This window comes from Maniola jurtina, chromosome 8, assembly GCF_905333055.1.
Source record: "Maniola jurtina chromosome 8, ilManJurt1.1, whole genome shotgun sequence".
NCBI lineage: Eukaryota > Metazoa > Arthropoda > Insecta > Lepidoptera > Nymphalidae > Maniola > Maniola jurtina.
Window position 1 is genome coordinate 11154221 of NC_060036.1, and position 24090 is coordinate 11178310.

The window sequence follows — 24090 nt, forward strand, 5'->3', positions numbered from 1 at the left end:
CAATAATAAAGTATGCAAAAACCCACAATCCTCGATTGCATGATGTACTTTTTGTATGAGCATAATTACTTTATTGATTAATGGTTAAACACGGCTTACCTGTTGTCTAGCGGCCTTGAGGAAAGTGTGGAAGTTGGCAGGCGGGGGTGCAGGATGCCTGCGCAACAGCGCACATTGCGGGAATTCGGCCGCCAAGTGCTCTGCAACGCTCACGTTCGCGAGTAACATGAACTCTTCCACCATCGAGTTCGTGTCTACGATCTTCTTTGCCTGCACTTCAACCGGGTCGTGTGTTTCAGAGTCCACCTGGAGTTTAACGAGTCAATTTTAAATTAAAGCTATAAATGGGGAAGTTTCATGATATTGTTATTAATATCATATTTAACGCAATGGAATTAAAATATAGATCAAAACTAATGAATCAGTAAAAAAAATTGAAATCCATCAATAAATGTCTGAGAAATTCAATTTAGGACATAAGTATTTTAAGTTTTAGTGCACAACGGTTTCGGGGGTGCGGGTCTTTTTAAACAAGATCGTCGCCCCACAAATAACTCAATCGATCAATATAGTTTATTAGTCCCACGTGATATCTTGTTCTGAATAACCGCGATAGAATAATCTGTGCTAACCGCGAATTAATGGTTAATAAATAATTACAAAAAAATTGTTTTTTCTTGTACAATGGTACGGATACTTTCGTGTGCAATTCCGAGTCGCACTTGACCAGTTTTTCAGATTCAGAATATCAAAAGTCGAAAAATATTTTTTATGTCGGAAAATATTGTTTATTGGCTCGTACCTACGTCATATTGTATTGCTTAGCTTACTTGGAACCGTATCTCGGGCGAGGCGAGCAGCAAGGCGCCGTTGTCGAGGCGCTTCTGCTTCAGTTTCTTGGCCAGCGCGTTGAGAGTGCGCAGCGAGGCCGCTACTTCGTCGTTGCGCGATTTCTCGTCTATCGCTATTTGCGCTTCCTCGTACGTCATCGCGGCACGAGACTGGAAGTTTTCAGAGATAATTATACTCAACCCATCGCCGGCTCACTACTGAGCACGGGTCTCCTCTCAGAATGACAAGAGTTTGTGCAGTCTCAGACTTCACACATTTTTAATGACATTAGGAAGAAATCTCAGGCATGAAGGGAGAGAAAATAATGGATGAAAATTAGTTAGTGAGGGATCTGCCAAGGCTGCGTTTTGCGGTGTCAGTTCGTCCGCCATTCTAGTACCCTGGAACTCCAACGTTTTTTTTCAATTTTCAGTTACAAGCCCTTGACTGCAATCTCACCTGGTGGTAAGTGATGACGCAGTCTAAGATGCAAGTGGGCTAACCTGGAAAAGGTATGACAGGTAAGAGCGTGGATTTGACCTGCAGCTTGCTCCAGCAATGCGCGGGACTTTAGTTACTTTTATACATGGCATAATATTGTATAGGACTTCGTCTGTGTTGGTGTTAGCTGGCGGGCGTGCTCTCCCTTTTTGGAGTGTTTTTTTTTTTTTGTTAAAACTGACTGGAAAGCCCTCTAAGGAGGTGCGTGCGTGTGTCGGCGAGCGCCGGCACAGACGGGGTCCATACTTGTATAGTACTTAGTTAGTAGTAACTTGTTACAAATAACTACAAACTTGACATTGGCTAATCTTTGTAAACCCAGACGAGAGAGAAAAAAAAATTGTATATCAAATCTTTGAAAAGAGCAACCGCCGAGTTTCTTGCTGGTTCTTCTGGTACGAAAGGCATTCCGGACGAGTGGTAAATCCACTTGCCGATTCAAAAGTGCTTTGATTTTTTTAAATAAATTAGACTTAAAAGAAAAATTAAGTAGGAACAACTAGAAAAGAAGAATTAAGTAAAACACATAAAATAAGTAGTATGTTACCTTTATGACACTTTTGTGGAACTTGGTGGACAAAACGTTGGCGTTTTCATCGATTTCCCAAACACAAGAAAACGCCAAACGCTCCTCGCCGCCGCGCAACGAACATAGATTGGAACTAAGCAGATCTGAAATGATTATAGTTATATTCAAACTATTTTATTTAGCTTCATCATTATGCTCAACCGATGTCGGCTCACTACTGATCACCGGTCTACTAAACACAGTGGAAACGCACCCCAACACTCTGTATGATCGAAAAAAATATTTACCAGGAACCATATCTATCCTTTTATCGACCAAATAAACAGTTGTCGATCGTGCCGCCGCCTCCTTATCCAGCGCAGTATTAGGTCTGACGAAGTACGTGACGTCAGCGATATGGACTCCCACGTCGTACTTCCGGAGGCCGTCTTTGGTCAGAGTGGGCAGCGCCCGCGCGTGCAGAGCGTCATCAATATCGGTACAGCCGGGAGGGTCGACCGAGCAAACGCATATCGAACGGAGATCCACGCGTTTTTTTATCTCCTAGAACAATGGAAAAGTATCCATTTTTTAACTAATTAAAAAAATACGTAAAATACATATAAGAAACAGTCATATTTTCATATAAAAGAATCATTAAAATATCTCAAAGAAAAGTTATGGAACTTTATAGTTAACCTTGCAAGAATAAGTTCGTTTTACGCGTTCTCGTGACAATGGATAGATGCTGCCCTCAGCATGGAAACCACTTTTTACCCGACTGTGGAAAGGTCAAAAGGGTTATGATTTTAGCAGTCTATGTATGTATGTATGTTTGTAACCAGATTCTGTGTGTCCCACCGTAACGCCTAAACTACTAGACTATAGGCTATATTTTACACGAAAAAAATTGACCTAAGATATTTATAATGGATGTCACTCACGATAGTTTCAACGCTAAAATATTGTAATTATGACAAAAAGTATTGTTTTCCGCATCCTTGTCAATAGTATTGAACAGTCATAGTTACCTCCTCAGGAATGGTCCAATCGTTAGGCGGCAAGCAAGCAAGCACGGCTTCGCTGAACCGCGCATGAGGAACGTCGTGTTCCAGTAATATCACTTCGTTTTCCGCGTTCTTGTCGCCTGGAAAACATTGATTTGCCAATACACTCATTTCAACTACGTATGAGCGATTCATTAAAAAAAACAATCGAATTATTTGATTGTTGATATTCGATAACAATCGAAAAACAATCGATTGTTTACGATTTTTCAATTGTTACTTAGCGCGCAGGTCTGGGACGAAGGAATCAATTATTCATTCGGTTTTTGATTTTTTCAATTGTTTTTCGTATTTCGATTATTTTTCGACTATCGATTTTTATTTGAATGTTTTTGTGAAAATGAATAAATCATCAATCGATCGTTCGATGGGTTTTTTTTCGACAATCGCCCATCGATAAATTATCGATGGGCGATTCAACTACTGAATACTAACATATATAACAAAATTACTTGCAAAAGTATTAAGTATTAAGTATTAAATAGAAATATTTTGAATTTGAATTTTGAACAAGCCTTAGTCTAGGAAATTATCATCTAGTAGAATTCCGCGCGCGGAAATTCATAAACCGTACTAATTAATTATTATAAATGCGGAAGAGTGTCTGTCTGACTGTCTGTTACCTTTTCACAGCCCAGAACCAATTTTGACGAAATTTGGTACAGAGGTAACTGGCATCATTGCATACTTGCAAAGATTTTTATCTGGCAAAATCAACATGTTTAGTTTTAAAAACTTAAGTCCACGTGGTCGAAGTCGCGGGTATCATCTAGTATTTTAAAAATTTCTTACCAATACGCCCCAAAGATCTTACGAAATGGCCCAAAGGGTATCGACTGTTCCTAGGCCAGGAGTCCAATGCAACTAGAATCCGTTGCGACACCAGTATGTCGCTTTGACGCGTCTCAATGCGCACTCTTGGTATACGTTTCTCAGCTGGCGTGAATAAGTGACGCGTTGCACCTGTTTTGAAATGAACGTTTTAAATATCATCATCATCATTATTATTAACGCAAAAAATTCTTACTGGACGTAGATCTCTTATAGGGACTTCCACACGCCACGGTATTTCATCGGCTGAATCCAGCGGCTCAAGTGCGACTACTTTGATGTCGTTTGTCCACCTAGTGGGGAGTAGTCCAACCATGCGCTTTCCAATCGCTGTCCCCATTTCATTGGGACCCAAACGTCTACATATGCTAGCATATATCATAGCTATGTTGGTTACTCTGGTTCTGATTTTTATATAAGTATAATAATAAGGGCTCGGCCTTTTTGTGCGCAAGGAATCAACCTGGCCTAGCGGTCAGGGCTGCGGACGCGAACCCAGAAGACGCAATTTCGAATTCTACTGGTTCGGCAATTTTTATATTTATTTAAAGAAATTTCATTGAAGAGTAGGTAAAAAAAACACTACTATAAAAATTATGAAAACTTAAATTCAGCTTTATAATTGTATAACTTGCGTTTGTAGTTGAGCTTTATAACTATAACGATGTAGGCAGCGCGCGACAAACTCCGAGGCCGCGCAAGGAGTTCCGGTGTGGTTTAATTTCAACCCTATGCTAAAAGACCTAAAGCTGAAATTAAGTTATCAAAGAGACTCAGTTTAACTCCACTCCGTCTGTATGCATCTGTCCTAAGACTCAATGGCTCAAGAGTTTTTAAAATATCGTTATTTACACTTTATACAGCAGATGTTCTCAAAAGAGCACACGCTTGAATAACGAAACATTACAAAACACATTTTCAAGTTGAAAGTTCGCCAAATAGCACAAATAGAAAAAAATCATTAGACAATTTTCACACAAATATGCAGTCAAAATACTGAGAAAAACATAGAAAGCCACATTTTCCCAACTGTTCAATATTTTTTATAATATTTATCATATTGTATAAATCTACACATAATGCACTGATAAATAATAACTGTATTGTTAATAATTGTATATTCTAAAAAATAATTTTCACTAAACAGTATAAAATTAAAGTATTTATTTTATTATAAGTACATGCCTAGAAATTGAAACAGACGTCAATGGCTACTTTCCAAGTTTCCAAGCATGGCTGGATGCTTGCCCATTCATAATGAAAATGCTATAATTTTATCTTATTATACAAATACATACTATAATAATTACAGTATAGGACCTCTGGCCTTATACTGTGATATGACTTATGTCCTATTGAAAATATCTGCTGAACATGGTGCCTTGCAGATGGAGCAACTTCAGTTGAAGAAACTATCAACTTTTTAAAAATTGCCAGTTACCAAATAGCCAGATTTACAGTTGCCGCAATTTTATGGCAATCTGTGATAGCTGTCTACGTACAGAGTGACGATGGATATCGAGGAAGCAGCACTTGTTCTCATTTTACTATGTCACAAATTATTCACAGCCGATACAAATTCGACAGTTGCTAGTTGCAGCAATTAGAAACTAACTTAGTCATCAATTGCAGCAACTGAAAACTAGTGTCGATCACAGGAACTCCCAACTCGAGTTGCTACGTATGCGCAGTTCCATTGCGTAAATAACTTAGTTTCCAGTTGCTAAATCTGCAAAGCGCCTTAGTCTATGCTATGACATGTGCAGACCGCCAGCCATGTTGTGTTGTTCAGCCCCCCGATTGTGTAAGAAAAACGTACTCAACTACTCAGCGTAATCGTAATCGACAGCAAATTCTGCCTCTTGATTGGTTGAATTCGCTGTTTCCATTTTTCCACAGCCAATCAATGGGCACAGTTACGTTTACCATGAATACACAATCGGGGGGCTGAACAACACAACATGGCTGGCCGTCTGGACATGTCATAGACTTAGGGGCTTTGCAGATTTAGCAACTGGCAACTAAGTTATTTACGCAATGGAACTGTGCATATGTAGCAACTCGAGTTGGGAGTTCCTGTGATCGATAATAGTTTTCATTTGCTGCAATTGATGACTATATTTTGTTATACATTCACCTATTATCTCGACTTTATATTTCATAATGAACATAATATAGCAAGTATACATACCAGGAAATTTGCTAGGCAGCAATATACCGCAGTACTGTCTCCACTTCCTCTTGATAATCCCAACAACTTTCCCCGTAGGAGTTATATCATCATCTGCAGTATCAACCTTAGGTTTGATCAATGTGGAATCTTCTAGAAAATCTCCTGGATCTTCCGCTTTGTCTTCAAGAACTATGTCACTAGGTTTGCTCCACTCTTCTTTGGGCAATATTTCTATGGCCACTATGTCTCCATCTATCGCTCTGTTTATACCTATATGACCTTGTAAAAGAACCTGAAACATGGTTTATTATTCTATTTTCGACTGAATACGGAGGGAATATTTATAGATATATAATAATATATATACTATAACATACTACGCTATATTAGTGATGAGATATTTGTTAACACAACAACTATTTGACACAAAGGCTCAATTTTAATTCTTGGTACATACATTTGTCAACACTAGTGTCAACACATACATTTACATACTGTACATACATTTGTCAACAACGTAACAACCATCAACTGACACAAAGCCTCAATTTTAATTCCCAGTACATTCAGTGGGGTGCTTCAAATTCGTACAAAAAAATATAACCATCATTTTGTATGGCACGTACTACATCTAGTGTCTTGGTATACTTACGTGGTATACATATACCTTGCACACTACATCATGTGTAAATAGAATTAGTATATAATGGGAACGATTATTGCTTAAAAAGTGATAATAGCCTAATGGTTAAGATTTCGGCTTCCTATTTGGGTGTCCTGGGTTCGAATCTCAGGCATGTACCTTTAACTTTTCACAGTTATGTGCATTTTAAGCTATTAAATAACCAATCCACACGGGCTAGTGTGATGGACCATAGCCTAAGCCCTTCGTTCAGTAGTGGGCTAGTGATAGGTTATGAGACATTCTTATTACTTACAGGTTTCTCTTGCCCACTAACAGAAGCTGTCCCTTCCAAGAAGTTATCCCTAGAAGCATGGAAAGTCCCTTGGTGCAGTTTCCCGTTCCTTATGCCTGCATGGATCTGACTCGGTGTCAAATGCGCTGGGTACAAGGCATCTTTAGTGCAACTTTCTGGTATAACATTCTTTGACAGCTTGTCTACTAGTCCCACAAAACCATTCACATTTTCAATGTAGTCCTTTACTGAAAAGTTTATTTATTGTTTATAATTGAGCATAAGTAATTGAAAGTGAAAAACCGACAGACGATTTTTTTTTTCCTTTACTTGTGGTATAAGACCTACGTACCTTCAAAATTTTATGATTCTAGGTCAATTTGACATTTAAGTTTATAGTGGTTCTAGTTGCAACAATGCAATAAAGTGCAATTCAGATCAACAGCTGCAGCCTGCAGCCTAAAATTTAATAAGAGTCTCTCTTTCTATCGCATACTCTTATTTCTTTCTCTTATAAGAGAATATAGACACGCACAACAGACGGAAACGTTTAAGTGCGGAAACCAGCCCAGAGAGAAGAAGAAGAAGAGAATATAGAGTTATGCGAGAGCGCCGTGACCCGTGTTCATTAGTGAGCCGGCAATGGGTTGGTTATGATGGTGATAAATATATATTATGCATACCTGAACAGCACACAATACCCTCTTCTTGAGCGATTTTCCTGTTGTTCTCATCATCAGTCATCAAGACTATCTGCGGGAACTGTCCAGCAACATTGTTAATGGAGAGATGAGAGGAGTACCACCCCGCAGCTTTGCGAATAGCTCTGTCATTGCGGTCATTTTGCTTTTCACCAGGATTTCGTTCCACATATGTATCTCTATATGGGCAAGAGATGATTTCTTTGCTTTATACAGATAATATATGGTTTGATATTAGCTACAGAAATACACTTTTAAATGTTGCTGTTTTGTTAGTAAACAAGAAAAAGCATTATAGATATTCTAATTAACACATCTGCTCATAACCAGAGGACTGATCGCACAATATGCACTTAAAAAATTAAATATATGTATATATAATAGTAATATTTACTTATGATGTTCGTTAACAAAGGAGTAAAACTTCCTCTTCTTGTTCCCAATGATCTCAAGTAATCTTTGAAATATTGCAGTATTCTGGTGCTTCACTTCTTCTAGCACTGTTTGTAAAATTATTACATTTTTCAAAGCATCTTCTTCTAATACATCTATCTGGTGCAATACCACATTAGTATCAAGCACTAAATAATGATTATAGTCAAATAGGGCACAGATAGATTCTGGGTTTGCCTCCAAAACGTAGTCTTCGTCTTTTTGCGGACAAACGTTACACGCAGCCGAGCCGCATAGTAGGTCATCACGCAAGTAATGCTCCCTAACAATCTAAAATAGTAAAATCACATTAATTACTAACACAAAATGAAATACTTATGATTTACAGTGGCTCAAAGTAAACTCCAAATTTCGAATGCGGGACAGAAAGGTAACAAGGTAACTTTTATTTTACTTTACGATTTATTATGCTAAGTTTATGATATTTTTTCTACTATGTATTAAATGGAACTTTAAAGTCCATACTCAAAAAAAAAATAACCTCACCTTCAAAACATTGCCGCGTTTTGTTTTAGTAAGAAATGTTTTTGTCGTCCACATCTTATAGCTCGGACAAAAATTACATTAATTAGCTGTTAAAAGTAAGTATTTTTGTAGTTCTAATGAGGAGATAATATAATTTTTATAGTAATCTGTACAACAAACATATCATCTCATATAAACAAAACACAGAATAAAAAATACGAATCCACAAAGAGTATGTACTATGTAATCACTATTGGTCTGTGGTAATCACTATGCAAATCCATGTGTACAAAAGGGTGCACAGATCATTGACTTCAGATCAGTCATGTCAGCAAGACGGGGAGAAAACAAGAGAAAAATAGACACACCCATAGTAAGCGGAATTTACATTAGGAAATTACTAATTAGTGACTCAGAACTAGTTTCACGACAATAATTTCACTATCAATAGTGATCAATAGCATGTGTAAACGTTTAGTTTCATAATGCATGCATTGCGAAATTAAATGCATGCATTATGAAATTAGACGTTAACTAATTTCGTAATGTAAATACCGCTTTATACAATGGGGCCCGGGTTCCTGGTCTGTGGTGCATATGACCATAGAGTAGGATGTAAAACGTAGTGATTATATTCTCTTTGGACTTCGTCTGTGATGGCGTTTGCTGGCGCGCGTGCTGTGCTTGTTTGGAGTGTTTTTTTTTTTGTTAAGAGTGGCTGGTTTTTGTGTTAGTTGGTGTTTTTTGGTGGTGGAACTGACTGGGAAGCGCTCCAAAGGGGCGCCGCGTGTATGTTGGCGGACGCCGGCGCAGACGGAGTCCATACTTGTATAAATTCAATAACTTGAAAATATCTCAAACTTGACATTGGCTAATCAGAGTAAAGCCAGATTTAAAGAAAAAAAAAGAAAAAATATTCTCCCAAGATATTCTCTTTGTAGGATGTCATATGACTGTGACACATGGCGATGGCGGTCTATTCTATTGCTATAACGTTCTTAAAATTAAAACGAACTCTATAACGTTCTTCGAATAAAAAATACTACGCATTTAATTGTTTGAATAAAAGTTTCATTATTAGGTACTTAACTTACTTATAAAAGATACTAAGCGCGTACCTACTCAAGTAAAAAACTAATTATAGATACCCAAGTTTACGTAATAAGAAACTATGAGAACTGAGTAGTCATATTAAAATATGATATTATGTTTAGGTTTATTTAGAAGAAGAAACATTATTCCACTTTCCTTAGCTTACTTCTCATCTAAACCTACATCTTCAGAAGTATTGACAGCTTATTTAACACAGTGTAATGAGCCTCCTTGGACTTCCTATTTTGTTAAGGTAAGCCAACCTTCATCTTTTACCAACTTACCACTACCAGATATAACATTACATACTTCTGACATAATGCTTAAACTCTGCTTGAATTCTAAAAACTTCTCATACTGGTGTGTATAATATAAATGCACACTATTACCTACCTATGCCTTAAGACAAAATGTAACGTTATGTACCTATGCATTCTTGCATTCTTGGATTGTAGAATATAAATATAATTATTTAATTTGTTGCAGTATAGAAGTGTAAAAAATGATCAATTTGGCATGTCGAATTTCAACTGGAAAGTTGGAAAGTCAAACTATCAAATATTAAGAACTGGATGCTACCCGTACATCAAATACCATTGTTCCAGGAAACCTGCAGAAAACTTGGAAGCATCTGATAAATTTATGAGAGTTATTAAAGTCATTAATTTAGGTGAGAATAGTATATTAACTAATACTATTTAATAAATAATAGTACATTAACAGCATGAAATACAGCAATTACCGGCTGAGTAATATTGGAAGGCTGAGACCAAGCTGAGGACTTCTCAAGTGATTTAGTAATAAACTAGTTGATGTTGGTAATTGCTATTTCAGCTGAGACTTGTATCGTGCTTTACTCTCATTTGCAAGGAAACATAAAAAAACTTAACAACTCCATTCAACCATATTCCTACTAGATTACAACATGAAGTTATTCAAGAGGCGGATCAATGAATTTTTGAAAAGTCACACGTGGGTGGTGGTAATCACTTAACATCAGGTGACCTGCCTGCTTGTAAGCTTGTTATTTTTATTTAAAAAACCATACAGCCTGAAACACCAAATCGAACTTATGTTTGATTGTTCGACTGTCATCAGTCCAAGTACCAAACCTATGATACCAATTGAAAATAATTCCAATATTCACTTTTCAGGTATTCCTTGTCTGCTCTATGGTCTTGCAGCTACACGGTTGATTCGACATACAGAGGTTGTGCACACATCCAAAGGACCTGTTACTATTTATTTTTTGTTACCAGAAGATAAGGGATCGCTTTATTAAGTTGTTAAATAAATGTACTTATACATATTTAAATCAGATCCACTTTAATTTATTTAGATATCTAGATACTTAAAATACCTACATACTTTCCTTCTCATCCTGAGAGGAGACCCGGCGCCTACTTAGTAGTGAGCCGGCGATGGGTCGGTTATGATGATGAAAAAACACTAAGTATGCAGTTAATTGAGAAAACCATGGGCATGGTACTTGTTCAGTTGTAACTAGCAAACCTATCAATATAAAAACCGGCCAAGTGCGAGTCAGACTCGCGCACTGAGGGCTCCGTACTCAGGTATTTTTTCCAACATTTTGCAAGATAAATCAAAAACTATTATACATAAAATAAATAAAAATCTGTTTTAGAATTGTACAGGTAAAGCCCTTTCATATTATACCCCACTTGGTATAGGTACTCATCTTTGAAAATTGAAACGCATTTTTTTTTTAAATGACAGGTACTTAACCACAAATTCGTGGTTTTCAGATTTATTCCTGTGCTTGTGCTATAAGACCTACCTACCTGCCAAATTTCATGATTCTAGGTAGGGAAGTACCCTATAGGTTTTCTTGAAGACACGACGGACGGACAGACAGATAACAAAGTGATCCTATAAGGGTTCTGTTTTTGCTTTTGAGCTACGGAACCCTAATAAACAAGAAAACATCGTGAGGAAACCGGCACGCGTGGCAGTTTTCTATAATGTTCTCAAAGGTACCTATGTGAAGTCTGGTAATCAGCACTGGGCCACAGCGTGTTGGACTATGGCCTAAACCCTTCTGATTCTAGACCTGTGCTCTGGCTAGCGGTTGGGTGATCATGATGAACTGAATAAGCAATAACACTTTTTAGTTAAGTTACAACCATAGGTTTCAATAATACCTGTCTACCCTGAATCCTGATACTTACTGAATATCAGTATAAATGAGAATCATTATTTTATTAAATCATGTGAATGCACCAAATGTGCATCTAGTGTGTGATTAAAGTTATGATGACTAGGAATTATTTTTTTATATTAGGTACTAGTTCGTTGACCCGACCCACCCCGATTGTGTAAGAAAAACGTATTCATCATAATCAACAGCAAATTCTCCCCCTTGATTGGTTGAATTCGCTGTTCTCATTTTTTCACAGCCAATCAAGAAAAATAGCACTGGTGGAAACGGATTTAACTAAGATATGTTTTTTATATGGAAGGATGCGTGCTATGGATGCCTGCTATGGGCCGTCGCGAGTGGTGTAGCTATATGCAGGCACGGCAGGACGTGTGAGCGCCTCTCTCCTCACCGCGTCGCTCTCACCGCTTCTCTACTATCGATACATCGCATAGCTTGAGCTGCGCATCTTTCTCGCACAGCTACATAGCTTAGTATTGGTGGAAACGGTCACATATTTTCGTAGCGTAGATTTCACATCTTCGTAGCATAGCTGCATAGCGCATGTCTGGTGGAAAGTCACCCTAATGCTCTTAAAGGTGTGTGAAGTCTGCTAATCCGCATTTGAGCTCTTGCCTGCAATTCTCCCTTCCAACACTAATGGGAATGAGAATTGTCCTCTGTAAATGAAAGTGCCCAAGGAAAGCGAGCTTCCTATGTTTTTATTGTGTAGGTAGGTATGGACATACCTACCCACATAATAAAGCCGTTTTTATTAGAGACAATTAATTATTTTAATTTGTACCTATTGTACAGATAATATGAAGGTATAATAATATAATAGGTAGGTATATAAATACAAACTACATGCGTATTTTAGTTCAATGACTAAACGTATTTCAGGTAATTCTTACGTATTTTCAGTTATGGCGACGAAAACTCTTAAGTTTTTTTTTAATAAGAGCTATTTTGACCATGAGTGTACAAATATCGGTCTTTTCGAATATCACCCACAGATCAGAGTATTTCTTATGTTGAACGGAATTTTCTTTCATAACGCCGATTCTTATATAAGGTTCTTATTATGTTGATTTATAAACCTAATATTTTTAAACGTAGGTACCTAATACCTATACCTACGAAAATAAAATTTGTACATAAGTTCGTACATCATAATGAGATTGATTCCCCTAGGTTTTAAGTAAGTACCTACCTATCTACGTGATAATTGACACAAAATTTTGGAAAAAACGTAGTACTTCGGATTATAATTAGATTAGTTTTGATTTTGGAAAATTACTAACTACCTAGTTCTTTCGATTATAATTAGATTAGTTTTGATTTTGGAAAATTACTAGGTACCTAGTTCTTCCGATTATAATTGGATTAGTTTTGATTTTGGAAAATTACTACCTAGTTCTTCCGATTATAATTGGATTAGATTTGATTTTGGAAAATTACTACCTAGTTCTTCCGATTATAATTGGGTTAGTTTTTTGATCAAGTATAATTTGGGATTGATTCTCGGAAAATCGGGTCCACCCGGTTATATTTTATAGAGAAATATCATTATCATTAGTCATTACTTACTTTCTTATACAAATTACTTACAAATATGCAAGTTATAATATAATGCAAGTTATATACAAATTATTTTATAATACCATACCATAATCTTGTTACGTTTTATGATTACAGATTCGTTTGGCCCCTGTTAGTTACCTCATTGGCGTTAGTAGCGGCGGCTTTTGAATTGATGTTCATTTACCACGGGGTTGCTACGAAGGATTATTCATTTGCCACTGAATCTTTTTGCTATTTTATTACTTTGTTTGCAGTCCCCATTGTTAACACAAGTTTTCTTGTCAATAGAGGAAAGCTTGTGGAGCTGCTGTATGCAATGGATAAGGATTTTCAGTATATTTGCAATTTGGAGTCAAAGTACAGGTAAGGTACCTAGTAGGTGCCTACTAGGTAATTGTTCGTTGGACTAGCAACCTACCTACAGTTCTTTCAAAATAAATTCTATGCGTTGGTAGATATACAAAAATAGGGTTTCTCTTACGTTATTTCTTTTAAATTACAGAAACACTTTTCTCAAAGGACAACTGCTGATATGGCAACTGTGTATATCGTGGTTTGGTTTCACCCTGACGATTGCCGTTATGTATTTCTCCAGAACATTAGCAATCCTTTTGTATCAAAGCTTATTTGCGACTCAAACTGAACACCTCATAAGGCCTCTGATGTTTCCTTTTTGGCTTCCGAACGACGATCCTTTTCGTACTCCTAACTACGAAGTGTTTCTTTCTCTTCAAATATTCATCAGTGCGATAATTGTCCCACAGGTATTCTGCGGTAAGTTTGTGTAAGTACCTAACACAGTGTGAATTATTTTATTGATCTGATGAGCTTATTATTCCTTTGTACCTATTAGGTATTGGCTGCGTCAATTGCTACTTTGCCTTTTAAGTATAACGGTAGTGATTGGTTTGTAAATCGCACTCCCGTGCACACTGCACGGGCTAGGTAGGTACTATCTGAAACTTATCAGAGAGATTTTCACTGATCTCCCATCAACCTCTATCGACATGACACCAAGATATTTGGAACTGGCATACCTAATTAGAACCCACTTATGAACTATGATGTCTTATGATGTATGTAAGGTGTAGGTAGGTACCTAATAGAATAGGTATCATTATCAACGCATCGCCGGCTCACTACTGGGTGGGGGTGGCCGTACGAAGGGGTAAAAGGGGCCGCTCCATCTTAGGCTGCATCATCACTAGCCACCAGGTCTGATTGCAGTCAAGCACTAATCTATAAATAAAAAATACTTAGAAACAAAAATATTTATCGAGCGCGTCAGATTTTGAGAAGGGATGTTAAGTGAGCCCTCAAATAGCACAAAAGACTGGCGATTTGGACGCGACCAAAAGTCATGGCCGATTTTTACAACTTTGTGACTCTCCCATTTCCTTATGTCACGCCTTATGCACATTGTTCTGCTTGTAATTAACTTACCTTGAGTAATCCCAAAATCCCCGCTTGGGCTCGCCTACCTACTATAGTAAGGACCTACTTATTCAATGTTAAATTATAAGTTACGTATACGATGAAAGGTGCTTATGATTGACAGCTATCTAGCTCTCGTGAAGAAGCCAACAATAAATAGATGATGAGTTCTGAATACAATTAACTATGTTTTATGTTTCAAATTCAAATTCAAATTCAAATTCAAATTCAAAATGTTTTTATTCAATTAGACTTTTACAAGTTCTTTCGAATCGTCAAAAGCATCTACCACTGGTTCGGAATGCCTTTCCTACCGAGAAGAACCAGCAAGAAACTCGGCGGTTGCTCTTTTCAAAGATTTGATATACAATATTATGCCATGTATAAAAGCAATTGAAGTCCTGCGCATTGCTGGAGCGAATCGAAGTTCAAATCCACGCTTTTTTATCATTTACATAATCTTCGATAGTATAATATGCTTTTCTCAGGAGCATATTTTTAATAGATTTTTTGAACCTGTGTAAAGGCAAGTCCAAAATTGACTGAGGAATTTTGTTATAGAAGATTATACCCATTCCCACAAATGACTTTTGGACCTTCCTGAGACGGAGCGTAGGAGTCGCAAGCCTGTTACGGTGTCTAGTCAGCCTGTTGTGTAGATCGCCAACCCTCTTGTAACTAAGAATATTTTGTCTTACAAAAATTATGTTGTTGTAAATATATTGAGAGGCTACGGTAAGGATACCTATTTCCTTAAATTTTTCTCGAAGTGAATCGCGTGGTTTTAAGTTATAAATTGCGCGTATTGCCCTTTTCTGTAATACAAAAATTCTCCCAATATCTGCCGCTCTACCCCATATTAAGATTCCATAAGACATAATACTATGAAAATAAGCAAAATATACTATCTTTGCGGTCTCCACGTCAGTTAATTGTCGAATCTTTCTAACCGCGTAAGCAGCAGAGCTTAGTTTGCCAGCAAGAGTTGATATATGGGTGCCCCATTGCAGCTTCGCATCTAAGGTTATCCCCAAAAATGTAGTAGTCTCTTCTATTTTCAAAATATCATTATTTATCATTAAATTAATGTTACTTGTGTTCTTGGTATTGGGCAGTGCGAATTCAATACACTTAGTTTTTTTTGCATTTAAAAGTAGATTATTTACAGTAAACCAGTGAGTTACCTGAGATATGGCACCATTTATATCGTCAAAATTGTCCTTATTTCTATCGACTTTAAAAATCAAAGACGTATCGTCAGCAAATAGTACGATATCGCAAATATTTTGGACTACATATGGTAAATCGTTTATGTATACTAAGAACATGAAAGGACCTAGAATAGAGCCTTGAGGAACACCCATTAGTGAGGCTGATCCGGATGACTTCACATCATTCACACATACTGTTTGAATACGATCACTAAGATAGGACGCAATGAGACCAAGCGCAGTGTCTTTGATTCCATAGTGGCTCAATTTAACTAAAAGAGTCTCGTGCTCAACGCAATCAAATGCCTTGGATAAATCACAGAAAATACCAATGGCATTCTGTGACCCCTCCCACGCATTGAATATATGCTTTAACAGCATTGCGGCCGCGTCGGTTGTTGATCGACCTTTAGTGAAGCCATACTGTTCAGAATGGAGTAGCTTATTTAAATTGAAATGCTGAAGCAGTTGGTTGAGCATGATTTTCTCAAATATCTTGCTCAGTGTTGGCAAAATTGAAATTTATGTTTACATCCTATTTCATATTTTCCTGCATTACTATTACTTGATGAGTATGATAATCTACGACTGCGAAGTACTTTTCAATGACCTCGACCCCGGCGTGGTGGGACTCTCCAAATATGACCCTCGTCGAATCGAAGTGCAATCTGTGCTTAACAGTAGAATGAGAAGAATTGTTGAATGGCATAATTTGGTTATTAAGTAAGTTAAGCACATCCTAGACATTCCATACAAGCGAACTGACGTCATTACATTTTACTACTACCGGACATCGGCCTGTCTGCACACGATTTGTGCGAGTGTGGGTAACTGTAGAGCTGGGCTAAGGTCTGAGCGAAGCAAATCGACCGGGACAAGTATAACGTTATACGACTTTTGTGATTTGTAGAAGTATCGGTTACTAGCTAATAGCGGTAAGAATCCATATAGATATAGATAGATATAGATAGGTATCCATATAGGATACTTAGCACCCTTCCCATCGGTTTCTCCTTCGGGGTTGGAAATGAGATTAAATTAAAAAGGAAATGAAAGTGCATCCATAGATAATACCCTTCTTGATTCACTAAATATAATTTCTTTAGGCAGGTATTTATTCTTCTACTAGCTTTTGTGGTGGATATTAATTTTTAAAAATCCCGTAGGAACTCATTGATTTTCCGGGATGAAGGTAGCCTATGTGTTAATCTTTCTCCATTCCAAATTTCAGCCAAATCCGTTTGCCAATTTTTATGTGAAACAAACATACACACAGACACACAACTACTTACACATAAGTACAAACTTTCGCCTTAAGGTGGAAGCGACGGGCTTGCCCGCGAAATTCAAATTTAATTTGGTTTTTCGCAATTTGTAAACTAATACGACAACGTAGGCTTATGGTATTTTAATTGCGACAGTATCACCCTAACAGTTTTATATAAAAATCTTTGCTTGAAAGGGACCAGTTAAAGAAATTAGCTCTAGTATCACAAATCTTCTCACAAATTAGTTGACACTAGAGCTAATTTCTTAAGATCCTATGAGGGTTCCGTTTTTCCTTTTGAGGCAGGGAACCTTAAAAAAAATTAGCTTTTAAAAATAACATTAAATTCGACAGATCTATCGAAACAGTTTCGTCAGTCTGCGGTCCCCCATTAGTCTACCAAGTAATGATCAGCTCAGTACCCATTTGCTTGATGGCCTACCAAGTAGCTGACGTAAGTAGCCTACTTCGTAAGTTCCTAGTAGGCGACTGGAGAGTAGAAAGGTATTAAAAAGGATTCCATATCAAAAACGGAACTCTAAGGCTGAAATCTATAAAGCGCACTTTGACTTTGCTCTGACTTAAGATTGAGTTAAAACGAGACAGATTTATGTAAGAGATATAGCTCTGTCTCGTTTTAACTCTGTCTTAAGTCTAAGGAAAGGCACAGCGCGCTGTATAGATCTCACCCTAAGATTGAAATCTAAAGAGCGCACTTTGACTTTGCTCAGACTTAAGGTGCCCACTTGAACTTGAACGCGCGTACGTCGTACGCGCGTCGCGGCTGGAGAAAATATCGTGCGGGGCGCTGACGCGACGCGCAGTTCAGCTTCAGTTCAGTTCAAGTGCGTGGGCACCTTTAAGTTTCAGATAAAACGAGACTGTAGGTAGGTATGCCAGCGGTATAACGCTGTCTCGTTTTAACACTGTCTCAAGTCTGAGAAAAGGCAAAGTGTGCTATAGATCTCAGCCTTAGATCACTTTTTGTGCATTTCCTCGTTAGTGTGTTCTGATGTACGAGTTCTTCTTCTTCTCAATAATTCACTTTTGACGGAGTGGTCGTAGCTATGAATTCTTCACTGCTGCTCGTGCGATCCAGCAATGTCTGTTGGTACAAGGAACCCAAAGGTTTATTTGCTATAATCCGCTGAAACAGAGAAATCTGTATGGTGCAACATGCCGCATGCGATATGCATCACCCGCCCTCCCACTGCTAAACTTGTAAAAAAGCCAGCGACCAAGTAAGTAATACACACCACCACACAAACCCCCAAAAACACACTCGACTCACCTTTCGTTCTGATATACCAGAGAATCCTCAGGAAATGTAACACAATGCACAAATGCAATTTTTCCTTAACTGTGTACATTTCCTGAGGATGCTCCGACGTCAAACCGAAACGTTCGTCGGGTGTGTTTATATACTTAATATTCATTACCTAAAGAAACTGTAACACAAAGCTGCTTTCAATATAATAATAGAGACCTAAGTATAAGGCCATGTAAAGATCGAGAAGTGAAACCGAATAAATACTTAGGCATGGCCGATGATCACTGAACAATCGCTCGCTTCACTGTTGTAGAATCAGCGAAGGCGAAAAAGAATCAGTAGCGGAAGCCGAGGAGGCTTGTGTATAATGTAATATGTATTGTACATATTGATTTAAAAGATATCAAGATCAAAAACTTAGCAATTCGTTTTATCGACATTTATCATTTGAAACAGTCTATCATCACTACAGTTTCTGAGTTCCGAAAATTATTGTTCCTAAAAACTCAGTTCACTGTGTTTCAGTCGTTGGACCATGGGAAATTCAATGTCATCTTTGCAATCCATTGCGTTGCAAATTGCTTGCAGCTTTGGATACCCTGTTACCTCGGGACTCTATTTAAAGACAAAGTAAGATTCCATCTATATTTACTATCTAATTAAATAAAAAAATTGAACGAAACACTATAAATAATTGGAGGTAAGTTTTAAAATGGTGCAAATGCGAATTCGCGCAATCCGATAGTAAAAAAACAGCAAGAAGGGATCAATAAAATAGCTCTTTCAAACTGAACTCTCCAATTATATATCCTGAACATCGACAGACAGACAACCATGCGGCGATGAACTTTACAGCTTAGAATTGAACAGCGCTTGATCACCAATGAATTTTGGTGGTGCGACGATCCACCGAATCTGTCTCTCATGGATTTTCTACATTACATTGTTTATTCAGTCATCACAGCTTATTCCTAAAGCCCTATAGGTCTATAGGTACTTGATATTGATTCAGGCCTTCGCCGTGGGCGATGCGCTTTGGAGCAGTGGCTGGCACGCGACGCCGCTGGGCCGTCTGCTGCGCAATGACATCACGCTGGTCATCATGCGCACGCAACAGCCCCTCACCATCAAGTTCACGGGCTTGCCCAATCTCGATCTAGAAACTTTCTGCTCGGTATGTTTTTTCAGTGGAAAATGATCTGTACGAGTACCGACTACATACACGGCCGTATTCACAATCATTACTATGAGGTCTCTCAGCGCGCTCGAACGCATAGTGTAGGTAGGTTCCACCAATCAGATCATTGTAAATTGACGTAACAATCTGATTGGTGTAACCGACACTGTGCGTTCGAGCGCACTGTGAGACCTCATAGTAATGTTTGTGAATACGGGTAAGAGTCTAGGTTCCTTTTTATTCGACGATAAATTAACCCTTGACTGCGATCACACCAGTGCAGTCTAAAAGAGATAAGATCTAACTTTGTTAGTATTCACAAACGTTACTATGAGGTCTCACAGTGCGCTCGAACGCATAGTGTAGGTTCCACCAATCAGGTCATTGTAAATTGACGTGATACAGTAATCTGATTGGTGGAACTTACACAGTGCGTTCGAGCGCATTATGAGGCCTCATAGTAACGTTTGTGAATACGGGTGTAAGTATGCTATGTGTGGCAATATAATTAAATCACCGGAGATCTGTGGGGAATATCAGTAAAAATAATTAACAATATTATTGATATTATTGCGCCATATCTAGCCTTAATTTTTAATGAGTCTGTGGATACAGGCGCTTTTTCCAGATCTCATGAAATGTAGTAAATTGATACCTCTTTTTAAATCGGGTAGCAAAAGTGACCCAAACAATTACAGGCCAATTTCAATTTTGCCAACACTGAGCAAGATATTTGAGAAAATCATGCTCAACCAACTGCTTCAGCATTTCAATTTAAATAAGCTACTCCATTCTGAACAGTATGGCTTCACTAAAGGTCGATCAACAACCGACGCGGCCGCAATGCTGTTAAAGCATATATTCAATGCGTGGGAGGGGTCACAGAATGCCATTGGTATTTTCTGTGATTTATCCAAGGCATTTGATTGCGTTGAGCACGAGACTCTTTTAGTTAAATTGAGCCACTATGGAATCAAAGACACTGCGCTTGGTCTCATTGCGTCCTATCTTAGTGATCGTATTCAAACAGTATGTGTGAATGATGTGAAGTCATCCGGATCAGCCTCACTAATGGGTGTTCCTCAAGGCTCTATTCTAGGTCCTTTCATGTTCTTAGTATACATAAACGATTTACCATATGTAGTCCAAAATATTTGCGATATCGTACTATTTGCTGACGATACGTCTTTGATTTTTAAAGTCGATAGAAATAAGGACAATTTTGACGATATAAATGGTGCCATATCTCAGGTAACTCACTGGTTTACTGTAAATAATCTACTTTTAAATGCAAAAAAAACTAAGTGTATTGAATTCGCACTGCCCAATACCAAGAACACAAGTAACATTAATTTAATGATAAATAATGATATTTTGAAAATAGAAGAGACTACTACATTTTTGGGGATAACCTTAGATGCGAAGCTGCAATGGGGCACCCATATATCAACTCTTGCTGGCAAACTAAGCTCTGCTGCTTACGCGGTTAGAAAGATTCGACAATTAACTGACGTGGAGACCGCAAAGATAGTATATTTTGCTTATTTTCATAGTATTATGTCTTATGGAATCTTAATATGGGGTAGAGCGGCAGATATTGGGAGAATTTTTGTATTACAAAAAAGGGCAATACGCGCAATTTATAACTTAAAACCACGCGATTCACTTCGAGAAAAATTTAAGGAAATAGGTATCCTTACCGTAGCCTCTCAATATATTTACAACAACATAATTTTTGTAAGACAAAATATTCTTAGTTACAAGAAGGTTGGCGATCTACACAACAGGCTGACTAGACACCGTAACAGGCTTGCGACTCCTACGCTCCGTCTCAGGAAGGTCCAAAAGTCATTTGTGGGAATGGGTATAATCTTCTATAACAAAATTCCTCAGTCAATTTTGGACTTGCCTTTACACAGGTTCAAAAAATCTATTAAAAATATGCTCTTGAGAAAAGCATATTATACTATCGAAGATTATGTAAATGATAAAAAAGCGTGGATTTGAACTTCGATTCGCTCCAGCAATGCGCAGGACTTCAATTGCTTTTATACATGGCATAATATTGTATATCAAATCTTTGAAAAGAGCAACCGCCGAGTTTCTTGCTGGTTCTTCTCGGTAGGAAAGGCATTCCGAACCAGTGGTAGATGCTTTTGACGATTCGAAAGAACTTGTAAAAGTCTAATTGAATAAAAACATTTTGAATTTGAATTTGAATTTGAATCAGTCGTCGTCGCCCGCCCGAATTTTTTGGTAAAATCCATTAAAGAAACATTTAGTGAAATTGAATTAAAATGAGGCCAAATACAGACGGACAGCACAAAACAATTACATATAGGGCTGCGATCCGCGCTCTGGGGCCTACTTGCAAACCTAGCATGGGCAGGAGAAATTTTTTTTATCTCCCGATTATATCCACTGACAAGTGATAAAAATAAATTCATTTGTTCAGCCGTGTGCCCATGCTCGGGGTGTGGGAGGGGATAAACATTTTATCCTTTCCTCGGCGAGAAAATGTCTTCTCCCATGCTAACCCCGCTGGTCATCAGGTTGTTCATCGCCACTCACCATAGGAATGCTGGGAAATGCGTTTACATCTTAATATTCAAAAATACAATTAGTCTATCAAGAATTTAATATTATTTACTGTTCACCCGTAATTTCAATTAGCTTTATGCCCCCTGGCTGTACGTAACGATGGCTTACTAGAATTAACATAGTTTCTTTTACATTTCCAGATAATGAGCACAGCGTACTCGTATTTCAACTTACTGCGCCAGTATAGTAGCGATAATAACTAGAGAGGATGTCTTAATATAGTTAATATTATATTACTTAGTTATCTTCTGTTGTCTGAACTCAGTCTATACTTAGTACTTTGTTAAATAAGTAATTTCTTACCTAAGATATGCCTAAGATATAATAAAATTGTATAAGATTAGATAATATAGTAATAGAAACTTGAATACCCACTTATGTAACCCAATGTACCGAATCTACGCAAAAAAATAGAATTGAAGAATCTATCTGTTTTTGATTTCAAAATAACGGCCTCTATTCATCATCGCCATCACGTACCTACTACCTAGGGCCGGTCCACCAATGAACACGAGTCTTTTTAGAATCAATACGAGATATGTACGACCTTTTATATTCATCTGATACTCAGGAACTCTTCCCTGGTGAAATAATATTTTAAATTCCGGACTATCCGGATATAGACTACAGTTATATTGAAATCCAACTCCCAACCCTCAATCCATGTACCAGGTACAGAATTCCTAAGCTGTGTGGATTCAGAAATTTTCACGGTGAATTGATTAGGTATATTATGCACCAAGCAAGTCCAAGTCCCAACTCCTCAACCCTGATGATGCTGGTTTAGCACTCCTAAACGATATGAATTCAGGAACTGTTGATAGTCGAATAATATTTATTGTATATGCCGAGTAGGTATATCTATTTATGTATATCCAGTCAAAATGAAAAAGCTAAGTTATTTCGAAAAAAAATTTATTAAGTAGAGAAACAGGAAAAAATTAACTATGTTAAACTATATTATGTAACAAATGTCGTTGATTACATTTCCTATTCGTTTCCACTGGCTGAATCAATAAGCATCTTCTCGGTTACCATTGCTTATTGCATAGCATCTGGATTGAGGATTAGGACTCTCAGTTTAATGATTATTATTATAACAGACTTTCAAAGGAGTGAAAGTAGCTAATTACAATCACTAAAATGATTTTAAGGATTTTTCAAAATTCTCCGGGATAGGATAAAAAGCGTTACCTACTTTATCAATTATCGATTGGTACACGGTACTTATGCGGGTGTTTTTTGTTGGTTTGTCCTTTAATCAAGTCGCAACGGAGCGACGAATCGTCGTGACGTGATTTTTTGTATGGATACCATCATCATCATCATCAACTCTAATGCTGGCTCACTGCTGAGCGCTGGTCTTTTCTCAGAATGACCATGGGTTTTATCACTAACCCATCATTTATGGGTTTGGCCATAGCTACCACGTTAGCCAAATACGGATTAGCAGACTTCACACACATTTTGTATGGACATTTTGTGACACATTTTTATGGATTTATCTAGTCAAATACATGGAGAGTGCCATCTTACTTTATATTATTCCGGAAAATCAAAGAGTTCTTACAGGATAAGAAAAAAAACTAAATCCATACGAACAAAATCGCGGGCATCAGAACTGCTTATATCTTTTTATTCTATTGCAAGCATATAACTTCCCTGCATACGTAATTTTACGTATCTTACTGCAGGATAATACCTACCAATTATCATATGAGAATTAAATTAATTATCTAATAAAGAATAAGCCCACTTAGGTAAATTACAATCACAGGTTACATTATTACCTACTAACTGAATTTCAGAATAGATAAATGAGGACCATATTATTTTTTAATCATGTGAA

General features: G+C 37.5%; 4 protein-coding genes across 11 annotated transcripts in view; 3 read left to right on the forward strand and 1 right to left on the reverse strand.

Annotated features, from left to right (window-relative positions):
• Positions 1 to 1156, forward strand: part of LOC123867439 — a 15672-nt gene extending 14516 nt beyond the window's left edge. The window contains exon 10 of the transcript XR_006796420.1: positions 1145 to 1156. The gene's annotated coding sequence lies outside the window, so the exon portion shown is untranslated. The remainder of the gene's footprint in view (positions 1 to 1144) is intronic.
• LOC123867432 (exosome complex exonuclease RRP44) overlaps positions 1 to 19310 on the reverse strand; it is a 22104-nt gene extending 2794 nt beyond the window's left edge. For 3 of the 6 annotated variants that reach the window (XM_045909463.1, XM_045909464.1, XM_045909462.1), the window contains exons 1-11: positions 8469 to 8673; positions 7924 to 8252; positions 7512 to 7708; positions 6850 to 7076; positions 5930 to 6203; positions 3700 to 3870; positions 2872 to 2987; positions 2149 to 2404; positions 1880 to 2004; positions 831 to 1001; positions 100 to 306 (exon numbers count right to left, since the gene is read on the reverse strand). In XM_045909463.1, coding sequence (XP_045765419.1) covers positions 100 to 306; positions 831 to 1001; positions 1880 to 2004; positions 2149 to 2404; positions 2872 to 2987; positions 3700 to 3870; positions 5930 to 6203; positions 6850 to 7076; positions 7512 to 7708; positions 7924 to 8252; positions 8469 to 8522 — 2127 coding nt within the window. In that variant the 5' untranslated portion in view covers positions 8523 to 8673. Of the gene's footprint in view, positions 1 to 99; positions 307 to 830; positions 1002 to 1879; positions 2005 to 2148; positions 2405 to 2871; positions 2988 to 3699; positions 3871 to 5929; positions 6204 to 6849; positions 7077 to 7511; positions 7709 to 7923; positions 8253 to 8468; positions 8674 to 10907; positions 10912 to 10976; positions 10992 to 19304 lie in introns of those variants that run through there. The other 3 variants (XM_045909460.1, XM_045909461.1, XM_045909459.1) reach the window with 3 other exon arrangements.
• LOC123867465 (uncharacterized protein C15orf61 homolog) lies at positions 9407 to 10857 on the forward strand. Of its 3 annotated transcripts, none has more exons than XM_045909514.1 (3): positions 9407 to 9792; positions 10026 to 10209; positions 10694 to 10857. In XM_045909514.1, the coding sequence occupies exons 1-3, from the start codon at positions 9646 to 9648 to the stop codon at positions 10819 to 10821; spliced, it is 459 nt and encodes a 152-aa protein (XP_045765470.1). In that variant the 5' UTR covers positions 9407 to 9645; the 3' UTR covers positions 10822 to 10857. The 3 variants fall into 3 exon arrangements, with proteins under 3 accessions (XP_045765470.1, XP_045765471.1, XP_045765472.1); XM_045909515.1 differs by having other exon boundaries at positions 10031 to 10209; XM_045909516.1 differs by having other exon boundaries at positions 10145 to 10209.
• LOC123867451 (odorant receptor 13a-like) lies at positions 13369 to 22511 on the forward strand. Its single transcript, XM_045909495.1, has 7 exons — positions 13369 to 13644; positions 13784 to 14055; positions 16448 to 16649; positions 17548 to 17647; positions 18989 to 19093; positions 19476 to 19637; positions 22382 to 22511. The coding sequence occupies exons 1-7, from the start codon at positions 13454 to 13456 to the stop codon at positions 22442 to 22444; spliced, it is 1095 nt and encodes a 364-aa protein (XP_045765451.1). The 5' UTR covers positions 13369 to 13453; the 3' UTR covers positions 22445 to 22511.
• The last annotated feature ends 1579 nt before the right edge of the window (positions 22512 to 24090 follow it).